Raw genomic sequence first — 14,430 nt, forward strand, 5'->3', positions numbered from 1 at the left:
TCTTCAAGAGTTTGTTTACTCTTCCTGAATGTTATTATAGCATAAAGATACTTGAATAATAGATCTGATCATAGTACCTTCTTATGCATGATTATAGCTACGAAGGCTGAAGGACTTACAAGTATTTCCATCCTAAACACCTATGCTTTGTGTTTATGATTGAGACTTCAAGGAAAAAAAAAGTATGTTGCTCAGTTGTGACCCACTAGAGTACAAGTTGGGGTTTTTTTCTTTTTGTTTTTTTTTTTTTTGGTGAGTTTTGCTTATGACATATATACTCTAGCACAAATGGTGAGCTCCTAAAACAAACAGAAGGGCCTCTTGAAAGCGTAGAAATTTCTCCCTCCAGCAAGGTGATTACTGTACACTGTTCCAACAGCAATGCTCCAAAATATTTTTAGCTTTGTGGGCTGAAAGTGCCAGTGTGGCAGCCACATTTACTACAAGAGATTGCAGAAGTCTCCAAGGGTTCATTGCAGTCTCTTATGTCATATGTCTCTAAAAATGGAGACATCTTCTTAGGAGCCACTGTGGTTTGTCATGTTAAGGATCTACTGAGGAACAAGTGCCCAAGAAGTGCTTCAAGCAGTAGACTCAGGTAATCGTACCAGAGCTTGAAAAACAAAGGTCTATATATATGAGACAATAATAAACCCTCAATAAGGTCAACAATCCATATTTTAAAGACCTCTAAATCCCTGTTTAAATAGTAAATGCCATCATAGCTATTATCTCCACTGTTCTATACTTCCTTCAGTTCAAATCAATGAACAAGAGAATATAAAGTTAAAGCCAACAAGCCATTATGCCTATGGCCTCAGGGCATCAACTTATTACATCGTACTTAGTTCATTTGCTGCTAGTGGAGTGGCTCATATTAAGCACAGTGATAGCCCTGTGACCTAGAAGCAGGGTGTGGTTGCTGTGTTTATAGTATCAACATTTAAAAACTAGGTTTCAGTGCTGGCAGACATCATTCCTTATTGTTGTTCACAGTCAACTACAGAGCTGTTGTCGTGGTGTAATCTACAAGTGTGAAAAGGTTATAAAGACAGAAACTCAGAAATATTTCAGCCTAGGAATGTGCTCTGTTTTCTTAGATTTTCTTAGATTTTTGCTGTTTACTAACATCATTACTAATACCTTGCTGCACATTGGATATTTACTACTCAACGCATCAACGACAAGAATGCATGTTCTCTTTTAGGGTCGCTCATTTATTGGATTTCTTCCCCACCATTGCTAATTTTCTTATTTCCAATGTAAAATCCTTCTGTGTAATTACTCTTATATTTTACATGCAATAGGGTTTTTCTAACTCTTTGTCCTTTAATGATCTTAGTCTAACCACGATGTACCATTCAGTTGTTCTCTGTGTAGCAGCACTCGGGTAACCTTCCTGCAATTATTCCTGTCAACTTTAATTTCTTTAAAAAAGAACAGGCAGTGAGTAGTGAGAAATAATTGATATATGACAAGTGTCATAGTTCTGATTACAAATGGGATCTGGAAATACTCCCTGGACCTCTGCTTTTTCTTGGGTTCTTCCCTGAAGAAAAGCATTGAAATAGTGTCCAAGAGATTACTCCTTCAGTATTTCCACCCTGGCCAAATCCTGTGGTATCTAGACCGAGATGTATTTTGGCTATTGTTCAGATAAGTCTTTGCATTCTTGAATACTTACGTGAAGGGCATTTCTAAAACTTCTGAGGTTTCACCAGCATTAACACTGAGCATGTGGGAGGATTATTGCTTGGAAGGGCGGACCCCAGAGAAATGGCACTAGCAGTTCTGTCACTGGCCTCAAATTTGAGCATACAAAGCAGAGACAAGGCATCTGTGCCCAATACTCTGCTGTAGGGAGGAAATGGCAAGAGATTTAGCGGGGAGGAGCAGATTTTACCCCTCTGGCCATGCTGTTCTCAGAGGTTTTGCTCTCTTTTATGAAGAGCTTCTGTGGAATTTTATAAGAGAGGATTACTCTTTTTGGTAAATTTTTCAGGCCGTACTGCAGAATGTAATAGAAAAATCTTATTCCTATCATACATTTTTGTAGAGTGCTTCATAACCATCTAGAAATACTTTAGTTGGCTGTTAAATTGGCTTACCTTTTAAAGTCAAGTCTTCAGGAATACACTGAATTTCACTAGGGCTTTTCAGGGAGGGGGGTTGGTACTTGGTTACTTGGCCAGTTGTAACCAGGGCAGAATGCCTGACCTTGAATAGCACTCTCTAGTCCTTACCCTTCCACTCTTGTTTGAAACCGCAGGAAATACTCAGCAGATTTACTGGGGCATTTGACTGAGGATTTGTGATGGCTGACCGGTTCTGGACTAAGGAGCCAAGATCTTAGGTTTCTGATGGCTTTGTAAAAGGCTGTCAAATTATGCATCTAACATACAGGCGCAATAAATGTACAGTGAAATGTGCAAATGTTGGAAATATTTGCAGTGAAATTCCGACCTAATAACTGAGTTACTGATTTCATTATTTTTATTTCAGGATAGGTTTTTTCTGAGTCACACTGGTTTAATCCAACACTCTGTTTTGAAACTTTCCCTGACAAGATCATATTGACATGGTGATAGAGGGTAATCATATTCAAATTCTGTCTGTAAAATATTTGATTTAATTTACCTCTGAATTGCAATTGACAAGTCTAGAGGTGGGTGACATTTCTCAAAAAAAAAATGTTCATTAGCTGAATATGCATCTGGGGAATCAAGAGTACTTACAAATTGAGATCAGATTGGTTTAAAAACTGCAACTTAAATTTTTCAACATAACCTTTTATTGCAGATTTACTGAAACTTTGTTTCAGTTATTCAGAAGTAAAATCTTTTGATATGTCTGGTAGAAAGGGGAAATCTCACATGAACTGAAAACAAATGAAATGCTTTGCATCAGCCCAAAGTTTATTATTGTGTGCATTCTTCTAGAAAGAACAGTTCTAGAAATTGTAGCCTTTCTATATCTGGTCAGCCCAAAGTGATTAAGTTTTTTTTACAGTCACAATATTTTGAAACCTTTGATACTTCATTTGCAAGTTCCTGTAAAATGTAGACCATTTAAATGTTTGCTTTGTCTTTCTTGCAAGAGAATATCAGCATTACAGTATCGATGCTTATATCACAAGAGCAATATGCACCATCGAATGCAACCCCCTTGTCATTGAATTTGGTCTGATGTCTATAATGATATTTAATAATTGACACCAATAATTCTTCTATCGATTGCTTTCTTGCTTCTGTAATCTGGGTTACATTTTTGTTTCTCAATAGCCAAGAGGCTAACCTCCATTTCCTCCTTTCCGCCCTTCTCCTTTGTTTTCTTTCAAGATCAGTTGGTGAAACGTCTAAAGAATTAAACATGTTTTTAATTCTTTCTTTAAAAAATAAGATGACCTAGTAGTTTGGGAATGTGGCTTTTGTTACGAGTTTCTCTTTTTATCTGCTACTCATTACAATTTTGTCTAATGCAAACAGTAATTTAGAGAAAAAACCACACAATAGGTAATTTGAGAGACTTCCTGATTTTTTGGTGAAGTCAGTACCAGTGAAGGGCTGAAGCAGTTGATCCTGGTGCCAGTCGCCCCTTCTTTACCAGCAGCAGGCATTTAGAAATGATCAGTAGATCTGTGCCAGGCCCATTTATAACTCAGACATAGATTTCTTTTTATGCTTCCAAGGAGATAGGTACTGCTTAGTTGTGGTCCATAATCCTCAGTGTCTAGGGCTGATGTATTTTATACCTAGACAAATAATTTTTCCTTTTCTGTGGGAGGCAATTTCCAGGCCTGTCCAGATATTCAGTAGTACCCTCATATGCAAACCATGCACAAAGACATTTACTATATATTTAGCATGCGTGTAAGTTAGACATTGGTTAGTATTTTGCATGCCTAAGTGGCACAAATACCAAAGACAAGTTTAAATGGTTCAATTTTGAGCTTATAAACCACATAGAACTATTTTAAAATAATGACCTATATGAAATCACTGTCCCTGAAATCAGGATTTTAAAAGGGACCGATTTTACTCATAATAATGGCCATGGTTTGGTTAAAGTACAATCAGGACTGTACCTGCTCTCTGAGATTAGGTTTTCTTAGTTCTCATTTTGGCTTTGGATTTCCTTCTGTGGTGAAAAATGTCATGCCGTTTGCTGCAGAGATTTTCTTGCAGTTGGGTTTTACTCCAAATTCTGCTGCTATGGACATGTTTTCTTATGCAGAATAAACAGATGTTGGAGACATGGGAAAAGGACATCTCTTTTTCTGCACTCTGCTGTATCCCCAGCAGATATTTGGTGGGCCGTCATTTTCAGTAGTGCTGCAAGTCATCCCTGGAAGTCTTCTCAACTCACTGTAACACACTCATCTAGTGTGACTGTAATCCACAGCTGATTTAACACTGGATCAGACTGATGGTAAAATGGGTGTGCCAGATCCCCAAAAGCAGATGGTTTGTAGAACTGAAGATAGCAAGGTTAAACATATGAATTGGCTGTGGAAACAGAATAATTATATTGTATTATATATGTCTCCATGAGGAGGATATTATCCTTTTTTTTTTTCTTTTTAACTTTCGTAAACTTCAGCACTTATCATTTAACTCATCAGATAAAGTGAAGTGGGAACAAAGTGACTCAACACCGAGAACAGAAGCTGTGTAGATCAAACTTCCAGTCCAGTTCTCTAGGACAAAAAGGGTTTCTTGTCATTCATTTGGGTATCTGAACTTGTCATTGTGTTTATCAGCTCAACCTCCGACCTTCTGAGGTTCATGAATCACTTCCCAAGTTTGACCTCAGTATTACATATTTTTCTCTCCACAACCACTTTCTTCTCAGCGCTTGCAGCTGCTTAAGGAGCACACATCACTGGCAAATGCTCCATTTCTTTCATACGCATCTATATATTTAAGAGGTGTCACATTTACATTTTAGATTTTTTCTCTGAAAAGGAAAGGTGTTTTTTATTCAGAATTAAATTCAGAAATCTTTCTGATAATGTGGAATATTTCTGACAGAACTGTTTAAATAATCAAAGAAGGAACTCTGCCAAGTTAACTTTACTGCTGACTGAGCTTATTTTATTAAACCGGTATTTTTAATTAATGTCATTTGCGTTGTTGGTTCCTTCCCCCTCCTCTCTTTTCCTTCTTCAAAGTGTTTCAGTCAGAGTATCTGCTGTCAGGGCACAAGAGATCCTTGTGCTGTGATGTCTGGCAGATATTAGCGGTGGTAATGAAACAAGTACAGGAATTTCAGTGTTGAAATTTCAATTGATTCCACTGTAGTAGCCAAGAGCACACCCATTCCCCTGGGACAGCAGTCCTCCAGCAGGAAAGGATGAGAAGATGAGTCAGAGGAGATGGGGAAGAGAGGCTTATCTTCTGGTCTAATTCCACATCAGTTCACCACAGAATTCCCTTTAGTCCTAGGGTACAACCTTATTTTTCCAAATCTCACCTTATGGAGGAGAAACCCAGGGAACCCTCTGCTTGGAAAACCCACCACATCAGTGGATTTCACCCCTTTTGAATTTGTAGGCTTCTCCAATTTTTCACAGAGATTTGGAAAAGAAATAATAAACCCACCTTATTCCACTTGATATTGAAGATGTGATCATTTTTTTAATAATTACTCCACAACTTAATCATTTCTTTGAGAGATTTACAAATCCAATTTACATAAGCAATGCAAATGTGATGGTCTAAGAGTCTTTCTAATGAGGCAAATGTGCTCATTTATGTTCAAATCATAACAAAGAGAGGGAAAAAAACAGAAACAGAACACCTTGTCTTTGCCCATGGAAAATTTTTCACAAAAAAGTGTTGAACAAAGGCCTTCAAACTTCCTAGGGGAACCCATGCCTTCCAGAGGCTTTCTGATATTTCCTGCACTTTATTGAAGGAAAGAGCCTAAACTTAAAGAAAGGTGCAGACTGGGTCTCTTGTTGTTAGAATCTCTTTGTTCACCGATGTCAATAATTAGAAAACTGCAGCAACGAAATAGCAAAAATCTTCATTCCTTTGTCTTAAGCTCAGACACTTTGGTAAAACTAAGCAATAAGTAAACACATATGGTTTAAATAGTATTTTTAAAAAATCAGTATTTTAAACAAGCTGATTTTATTTCTGTGTCACATGTGACATTCTGAACACACCAGTCGAGTAGTCATTGAGAATGGTCTTTATTTATTATTATGTGTGGGACTGATAGCAGGTAACCCTTTTTTTTGGTTGCTGTACGGAATTGCACGTTAAAATGTTGAGGTGCAGGATTTTCATTCAGTAGCTGAGTATGTGTCCATTATGTGACTGAGCAGCATAAAAATTCTGTGGTTCAGTTGTTCCTTCATAGAAGATTTATCTGACAAATATTTTCCTAAAGTGGCATTCCATCATCAGTGCCACTCTCTCAGGTGGCATTTCATCAGGAAGTGTCACTATCAGAAGGAATAAGACCCTGTCCTTCCACTGAAACATGAGCACAACAGTGGATGAAAAGACCTGGAAGAAAATACTCTTCAGCACAACTGAGGACTGCTATAGAGGCATCAGCTAGTGCCTCAGTATAGTTAACACCATATTAAGCACAGTGACAGCTATATTCAGTACTGGTTTTGACAGAATAAGCTGGACCTTTATCGTGTGGAAGTGTGAGACCAATCCTAATGTTCTGTATTTGGTATTTTTGGAATTCCTGTTTGTGTGCTATGGAGGAAAGTGCAGACAATTTTCCAGTAAGTTATTATTGCTCATCAGTTTTTGTTCCTGATGAATGAGGATGCTTCAGACCATAAATCTTTCACTGATCCAGGCTAACTGTTGCCTCTCCTGGGCTTCCAGCCAGCATAATTTTGTAGGGAGGAATTACACAACTTGATGAGAAAGAAGTAAATAGTCCTCTGTTAGCAGCTATTTGAAATAGCAGCTGTTTAAGGCTATTCAGCAATGGGGGATATTAGCAATATTACTGGGCAAACTGTAGGTGGTGTACCAGATGCATGTATTGCCACACAGTGTGTCATATTTGTCTAATGTGAAACTTTCATTTACTGGAAAATGTGATAGTGATATTTATAGTGGTCACTGCTGAAGTACTTGAACAGATTCTGGTAATCTGTCACTGTGCAGTGTGGTTATGGAGCATGGATAAGGAGATGAGTGTTGTCCATCCTTTCATATTTTGTACTCGCCAGGACCGCGAAGGTGTCCCTTATTCCTAGTACCAATAATATGTAATGGACGTGATGCTAATATATAGAGAATGGAGTATGTGCAGTTTGTCTGCATGCACCTACACGCAGGTCTGGGGTGTGATGGGGTTGGAGGGCAAGCTGAGGGTCTGTGCATGACTGCGTGCTCAAATATCTATGAGACAAGTAACCGCAGGAGATGTAAACATGTGTTTGCAGGTCTCATGTGGACACTGAGCGTTCTTAGGGCTCTGGTGAAAGAGCTGCTGCAATTTATCCTTTCTGCACCCTCATTCTTATTTATGTCAAAGAAACTAAAATATGAGCAATTGTTCGTTTTCCCCTTTCCCCTCCAGCCTTGCCTCCCTTGTTGCCACTTTGTCCCCATGTCACAGTAATGTGAGCTGTGGGATATAGTGAGCTCTGATCCAGGCAGCTCTAATGACCATTAGATCTAGAAACTCCCTTATTTAGAAAGCTTGGACCTCTCCTTTCCCAAGGAGTTACAAGGGTTTTTTTCTTAGGCTTGAGTAGATGTGTGGTGGGATGTTAAAATGTCAACACCTTGATTTATAGAGAGTATCTTAAGTTATTTTTAAGTTTTTTAAAAAATTGTTAGAACTAATTTTTCTGTTCCTCTAGGGCTTGTACATACTATTTAAGTTGTCTTTACCAGCGCAGGAATATAAAAAGAGAGCAATAACAAATTTTACAAGTCTTGAAAAGAGAAAGGAAAATGAGAGGATTTTTTCTGTAAAAATGTATTGCAGACAAAAAATGTTTATGATATTAAAATTTTATTGTCTCTCTTTTGGGATGAACTGTATATGTTTGCGTCAGTAATTAATGCAACCTTGCCAAAAACTATAATGTGCTGAGAATGTATAAGACATAAGAATATAAAACAAAGGTAAGTAGATAATCCCTTACGATTGTCTAAGCTAATTTATTTTTTACATCAAAATTAGCAGTGGTTGGGATCACCCTAAATTTGATTCTTTGACATTTTAAACTTGCAGAAATAGCTATTTTTATTTTTCTTTGCATGAAATGAATGCATTTTAAAAAAATAGCCATGTGTTCTTGGCCTTAGTCTCCTGAATTATCCTTTGCTTGGGAGACAGTACATATTTTATTAAAACAATGGCATTTTCAATAAGCAAAGCATTTGCCCTAGCATCTGCCTAAAAGAATAATGAGAAAAATATACAAATTTAATAATGACATGAACATTTTTTTTGGCTACATAAGGTAGTGTGAAGCCTACCCTTTCAGATCAGAAATTATTTTTGGCCTCTGGAAACTTGGACCAGTGTGCAGCTGCTGGCTAACCTGGCTCTTGCAGGAATGCTGCCCGCTCTCTGCCTGCTCGTCACCAAAGCATTTACCCTGGCTGCTCACCTGCCTGCATGGGAGCCAGCCAAGCCCGAACGCTTTCCTGACCTGTCTGAGCAGCCATCTGGAAGAGGGCAGATGTCATTATTCAGAAGTACTTTGGTAGATGGGTCCAGGGGCGTTAAAATCTCCCACCAGGAGCGTGGACGGGGTTAGTAAAGCACCTGTCCTTGAAGCAAATTCTTCTGTCCCCTGTCTCAGGCAGAGAGCATATGGTCTGTATGACAAGCAGAGATAAATAGAGTGCATTGGGGTGGGAGGGTGCCGTGGCCATTGTTCAGCTACTCCCGAAGGGAGAGGAGCACCTTGAGTAATGGAGGCCCTCTCCTCTCTCCTCCTAGCTCTGCAGAAAGGGAAGTGTCTTCCGATCTCCTGGTAGTGTCTTACATTGGAAAGTATTTCATGAAGGGAGGAAAAAAAACAATAAGGAAGACAAAAAGTCAAAGCAAATGCAGTGTGTGGGAGGAGAGATTATCAGTCCCACGTCTCAAAGTGGATGCTGGGGAAAAAGCTGGTCCCTCCTGCATGGCCCCGACTGCCGTCTTGGAGCATAAGGTGGAGCAGGATATTCAGTCTCCAGCCTTGCTCTCTCCCTGCCTTTCCTGTGGTACCTGTGGACATGTCTGCTAATTGTGGCGGTGGCGACAGTTGTTAACTGGACGCTGTTTTGACACTGCCAGATCCTTTCACACAGGTCACCATCTGCTTGGTGGTGAACCGCCGTTAAAAGTCTCTGTGTAGCCCGTTAACAAATTCTTTTGCTGTCCAGACCCCTGAAGTATTTTAAAAGCCCTGTTTAAAAGCTCAAGCACTTTTTTTTTTGGTGGGTCTTTTCTGCTTCACAGCCTACTTTTTGTTTCTTGTCTTATGGTAATGAATGCGGCAATGGTAGATGGCTGGGGTCATGCAGGGTGTGGCCTTTGTAGGAAAGAGAAGACTCCTTCCTGAGAAGCTCTCATGAAGTTGGCTTTAGAATATTTACCAACTGCCTGTCTCACAGGCAACAGCAGGATTTGGCCCTGTCTTGTTATAGTGAGCAATCGGACGTAAATGCATTGATTTCAGTGGAGTTATTAACTGATAGTGGTGCAACAAAAGCACTATTTGCCCTAAATGTTATGGAGAGATCACAACCAACATACTGAACAGATCTGTTTCGCGGGGATCTGTCAGGCAGGGGAGGTAGCCAATCTGTCCGTGCTGCTTTGGACCATCTGAGCTTCCCTGGAGACCTTAGATTTCCATCTAAGTTGCATTCAGTTTTTATTCATATTGGCTTAGAATATGTTTTACGTCTTTTTTTCTTCTTTTTTTTCCCTGCAGTAATAGTAAAAATCTGTTTTTCTTCCCTAACTATGTGCAGGCCGGCATGGCTTTGACTTATGATCCAACAGCTGCTATACAGAATGGGTAAGGAATGCATGTTTTCTATGCCTTTTTAAAAAGTATTTTGAATGCCATCTTCTGTTTTCTCTCTCTGTGGTGAAACTTATTCAGAAGCAAATTTACTCAGTCATATTTTGACTGAAGCGTGTAATGCTATATTGTCAAGTTCTTCTTTTAGTTTCCCTTTTGTTTTTATGCCCTCGTTTGTCATATCCACTTGAATGGGAAGTTGTTTTTCCTAATAGTTTCTACCTCTATTTGGCAAATGTTAGTAGATGTTTTTTTAATCTCTCTCTGTCATCAAATGGAAACCAGTAAAATTTCCCTTTACTGACTTTGCTTTGTTAAAATAATCATTGAAGATTCCAGCGTATTTTGGATAATAGAGCTGTTACTTCATCTGGGGTTCTCTCTATAGGCTGGCTGGCTTCCATGGCATTATCTGAATAGAAATGCCAAATAGGGAGAAAGCCTTAAATTAGTGTGTTAGCAGATGGGATTTAGGAGTAAAATTCTGAGCAACACTCTTCTTCATTTCTCAAGTACAGTTTGCTGACATAAAGAATTGTAACTTTTTTTCAAATTTAGTAGAGAAGTTACATCGTCATATTACTTACCTGCATGATTACATTTCCAATTATTTCATGAGCTAGACAAAGAGAGCCTTGAAATCTAGCTATTCTTTCAGATAGGTGAACAATAATCTGAAGAGAAGCAGGAGGTTCGGCCCCGAACTCTTTGACAGTCACTCTTCGGTCAGAGAGATGTTTAATATGATTATAAAATTCCATGCATACTCCCATCTGCGTTCTCCAGCTGAAGGGGGAGAATGTATTGGTATGGATGACAATGGGTTTATTTGTTAAGTATTTGTTAGGGCACTGCTAGTTTAAGCATTTAGGAAAAAACTAACAGTCCCAGTAGTTTTTTTAAAAAAAGCAATGATAATAGTATATTTTGCTTAATTGCCCTTTACAAGCAGTAGCTATGTAGGACTTGTGATATTCCCATGTTGTGGACAAAGCAGCCAAACCAGAGCAACTCAGAAAAAAGAGGGCTTTTGCATAGCTGTGATTTCAGAATCCTCTGGTTCTGTTTCCCTGTTCTGACCTCCCAAACAAGTCTTTCTCCTCTATTGTCAGACTTTTCAGTTGGTAATACATTATAGGCTATAAATAAAACCATCATCAGTTCATAATCCACCACAGTGTTTCAGCTGGACAACTGGTTTTTATTTCAAAGGAATTCCTGCATGTCAGTTGCATGAATGTTTTGGAAACTGTAATTTAAATGATCCTTTGAGATTAATATAATTTTGCTTCAAGAATAATTTCTTTTGAAATTATGAAAGTTATCTCAGAATCAGACATTAATTGTATCAGAGAGTACCCATGCTGCTCAGGTGTTCAGGCTTGCTCGAGTGGTTTGGTCACTCAATTGTTTGAACACGCTGTCAGTGATCATTGGGAAAAGAAATAGTACCCAATGGAGAATTTCAGCTCTGCAGTTTTTTAAATGTTCTTTTATTTGTAAAACATGAAATAAACTACAGCACTGGATCTCTCTCTAAGAGTGAAAATGAATTACTGCTTTGACATATCTCTTCTTTCTAGAGTGTCAAAATATTTTCAATTTCATCAGGACAAAACCATCTCATTCAAAATGCTCTTATGGTGAGATTTGATTGCATGCAGTATCATGAGGAGAAGCTCTTACTATGCGGAAAAACCGATTCATCCACCAAAAGTTACACAACTGCTGTTCCATCCTTTGGTTGCATCTTTAAAATGCTGTCACCTGAGGATCACCAGGACCCTTTGGTTACACAGTTTCTTTTTAGCTCCCCAGGCATTCACTTAAAAGTCTCTACATATCCTGTAGCTACAAATTTTTACTATTTTTCGTAAGCCTCTTTACTTGCAAGTACAATAAAAATCTAGCTCATGGATTTTATTTTAGCTGAGTCCGGGAGCACCTCGATGCTTTGCTTGTAAAACGTGCAGATGCGATTTGTTGCTCACTGACAGAAGACACGGGTGTGATAGCAGGTGTGTGGCCATGGTGAAAGAGAGTTAAAGGCTCTTAAGCGCTATGAAGGAAAACAGGTTAACTTAATTGTCAGTGAAGGGTCATTAGGCAAAACACATTGCTCTTCCTCACAGTGAGAACGGTCTGGAAGTGAGCACAAAGCTGCCGCTTGCAGCCCCCCTATGTTGATGGTGTGCCCATACCCACCCTGTGGGTAAAATGCTGCATAATACTTTGCGGTAAGAGGGACCAAGCCATTAAGGTTTGCATGGAGCAATGTTACCCAAAGGTCTGTAAAACAAAGACCGGTTCCTTGTAGCAGGCCTGTTCGGTGCAGCAGTCAGGTTAAGTGGGTGTTGACCCTGTGCACAGCTCAGGACTTGTTGATGTGCTGTGATAAGCATGAGTCGCGCAGTCCTTTGGGTGCCCACCAGCGTGGAGCTTAGTGAACTGAGGCTGGAGATGGGAAATACAAAGATACCCAAGGCAAGGTGAAGATTCAGGTGAGCTATGAATTACCAATAAAACTTAAAAAGAAAGACTGACTGCACATGATGACATCTGTTAGAGTCCTTTATAGGGTTGATAGATGCATTTTGATGCATGTAAGTTGCTAAGTCCACACAGGCTTATATGGAGGATGGAAACCTACTAGAGAGACATGTCTCTGCAGGTGTCACAGCGTGGTATTTAAAATTTGCAGTTCCTTAAGAGGAGTGGATTATATTAGGTTTTGGGTTGGGGCGTAGCCAAACCTCAGGGAAGAATCTGGACTCTTGTATGTTGTCCTGATGAAAAGGTGGGTTCTCTGCTCATAGTGTAGTACTATCACTTTTATTACTGTATAACTGCGTATTTGCTTGAAAATCTATAGCAGGAATAAAACAAAAGAGAGTGAGAGAGAGGCTTTCACTAAAAATAGCTAAGATTTTTTCCCCACAAAGGAATAGATAATTTTCTTCTGAGTCTATTATGTTGTAAAGCTTGATTCTCCATTTCATTATATTGGTTTTATGCCCATGTAACTCTTTTTAAGCATCCAGTGGAGTTACATCAGCATAAAACTGGTATAATGGAGTGGAGAATCCGGCCCGTAGTGTACCATAGCATTGCAGTGTGAGTTACTGAAGACGTGGTAACCACACACTTCAATAGATAAGCTCTTTTCCCCTGCCAATCTCTCTGTGCCTTTTTGTTTTATAATCAGCCTTTTCTGAATTGCATTTACAAAGGTACTCAGGTTTTATTTTGGGGAGTAGTGTGCCTGTTATAATATGCTATTGATTTTTCAATTTGTGATATTAATATTGTTTTAGTGGTTTAATGCACTTGTACAAAGAACAAAATAGACCTCTTGTACTTGCACTGTAAGGATGCTCATTTAAAATGTTCCTGAGGCTTGCGTCCTCCTGGCCATGTGACTAAGATTGCGATGTACTGTATCAGTGTAGTATCTGATATCTGGGGGACTATACTGCACATTTGCTGGCCAGTGGGCTCAATATTCAGATAGGTCTTTTTCATCTCAAACATCTGACTCTGTGGCTTATTGCAACAGAAAATTGCTGCCTTGATAACGCTTGGTAATACTCTTACATTATGTGAGCCCCAGGATACTATTTATGAATCTAACTTTTTCAGTACTGCCTGCAGGCATGAGGCATGAGCAAATGGTGTTTATTGCAGTGCAAATAGGGTCTCACTCTTGTGCAGATTCTGTGTGGAAGCTTGCATATTCCCCCATAGGATGGGAACCATATGGATTTTTTTTTTCTATTTTCTGGCAGGGAATAGCGACCAGACGCTACAGATAATGCAGTCCCCAAATGCGGAGGGAGGGTTGATATAGGAGGGGAGTTATGTGCTTTGTCTGTTAAGCAACAGAAACTGTTCCTAAAGCATTGCCTGTGTGTGCCTGATGATGTACTGGGAACATGGTTCTTTTTAACATCTCTCAAAAACATTTTCTTTTGAGCCCTTTATAAACCCCTCTTCATGAACATACAGGAACATCTTTTTGCCTCCTGGTGATAAGTTTGCCTTGTGCTTATGGAATCTGGGCATGCTGAAAAGGTCTATTTTTAATACAATGGCAATCTCCATTTTAACTCCTCTCTGCCACCTGCCTTTCTACGCTTTTGCTTCTAGCATTGCAATTGCAGCTGAGGAGCAGGGGCACTGGCTTGCGCCTGCAAAAAACTGGACAGGCCAAGATAGCGATGCAAACTGCATTTGCGGAAAATGCAGCTGAGCCTTTTGGAGAGCTCTCCTTAGAGCCCACAGGTCAACTACCACAAAGCCTACAGCTCTCAAAGTACCATACCAGATACTGTACATTTTAATCAGTAAACTTGGGGCCATAATTGAACACTATCTCTAAAATGAGTCAAAGCCAGTATAATTCATATCTCTTTCCA

General features: G+C 39.2%; 1 protein-coding gene across 3 annotated transcripts in view; it reads left to right on the top strand.

Moving 5' to 3' along the window:
- The window catches only part of RBMS3 (RNA binding motif single stranded interacting protein 3), a 714,416-nt gene that overhangs the window by 633,383 nt on the left and 66,603 nt on the right, over positions 1 to 14,430 (top strand). For all 3 annotated transcript variants that reach the window (XM_059818611.1, XM_059818612.1, XM_059818613.1), the window contains one exon: positions 9,963 to 10,009. In XM_059818611.1, the coding sequence (XP_059674594.1) occupies positions 9,963 to 10,009 (47 nt within the window). The remainder of the gene's footprint in view (positions 1 to 9,962; positions 10,010 to 14,430) is intronic.

The sequence above is a fragment of the Gavia stellata genome, chromosome 6 (assembly GCF_030936135.1).
Source record: "Gavia stellata isolate bGavSte3 chromosome 6, bGavSte3.hap2, whole genome shotgun sequence".
Taxonomy (NCBI): Eukaryota; Metazoa; Chordata; class Aves; order Gaviiformes; family Gaviidae; genus Gavia; species Gavia stellata.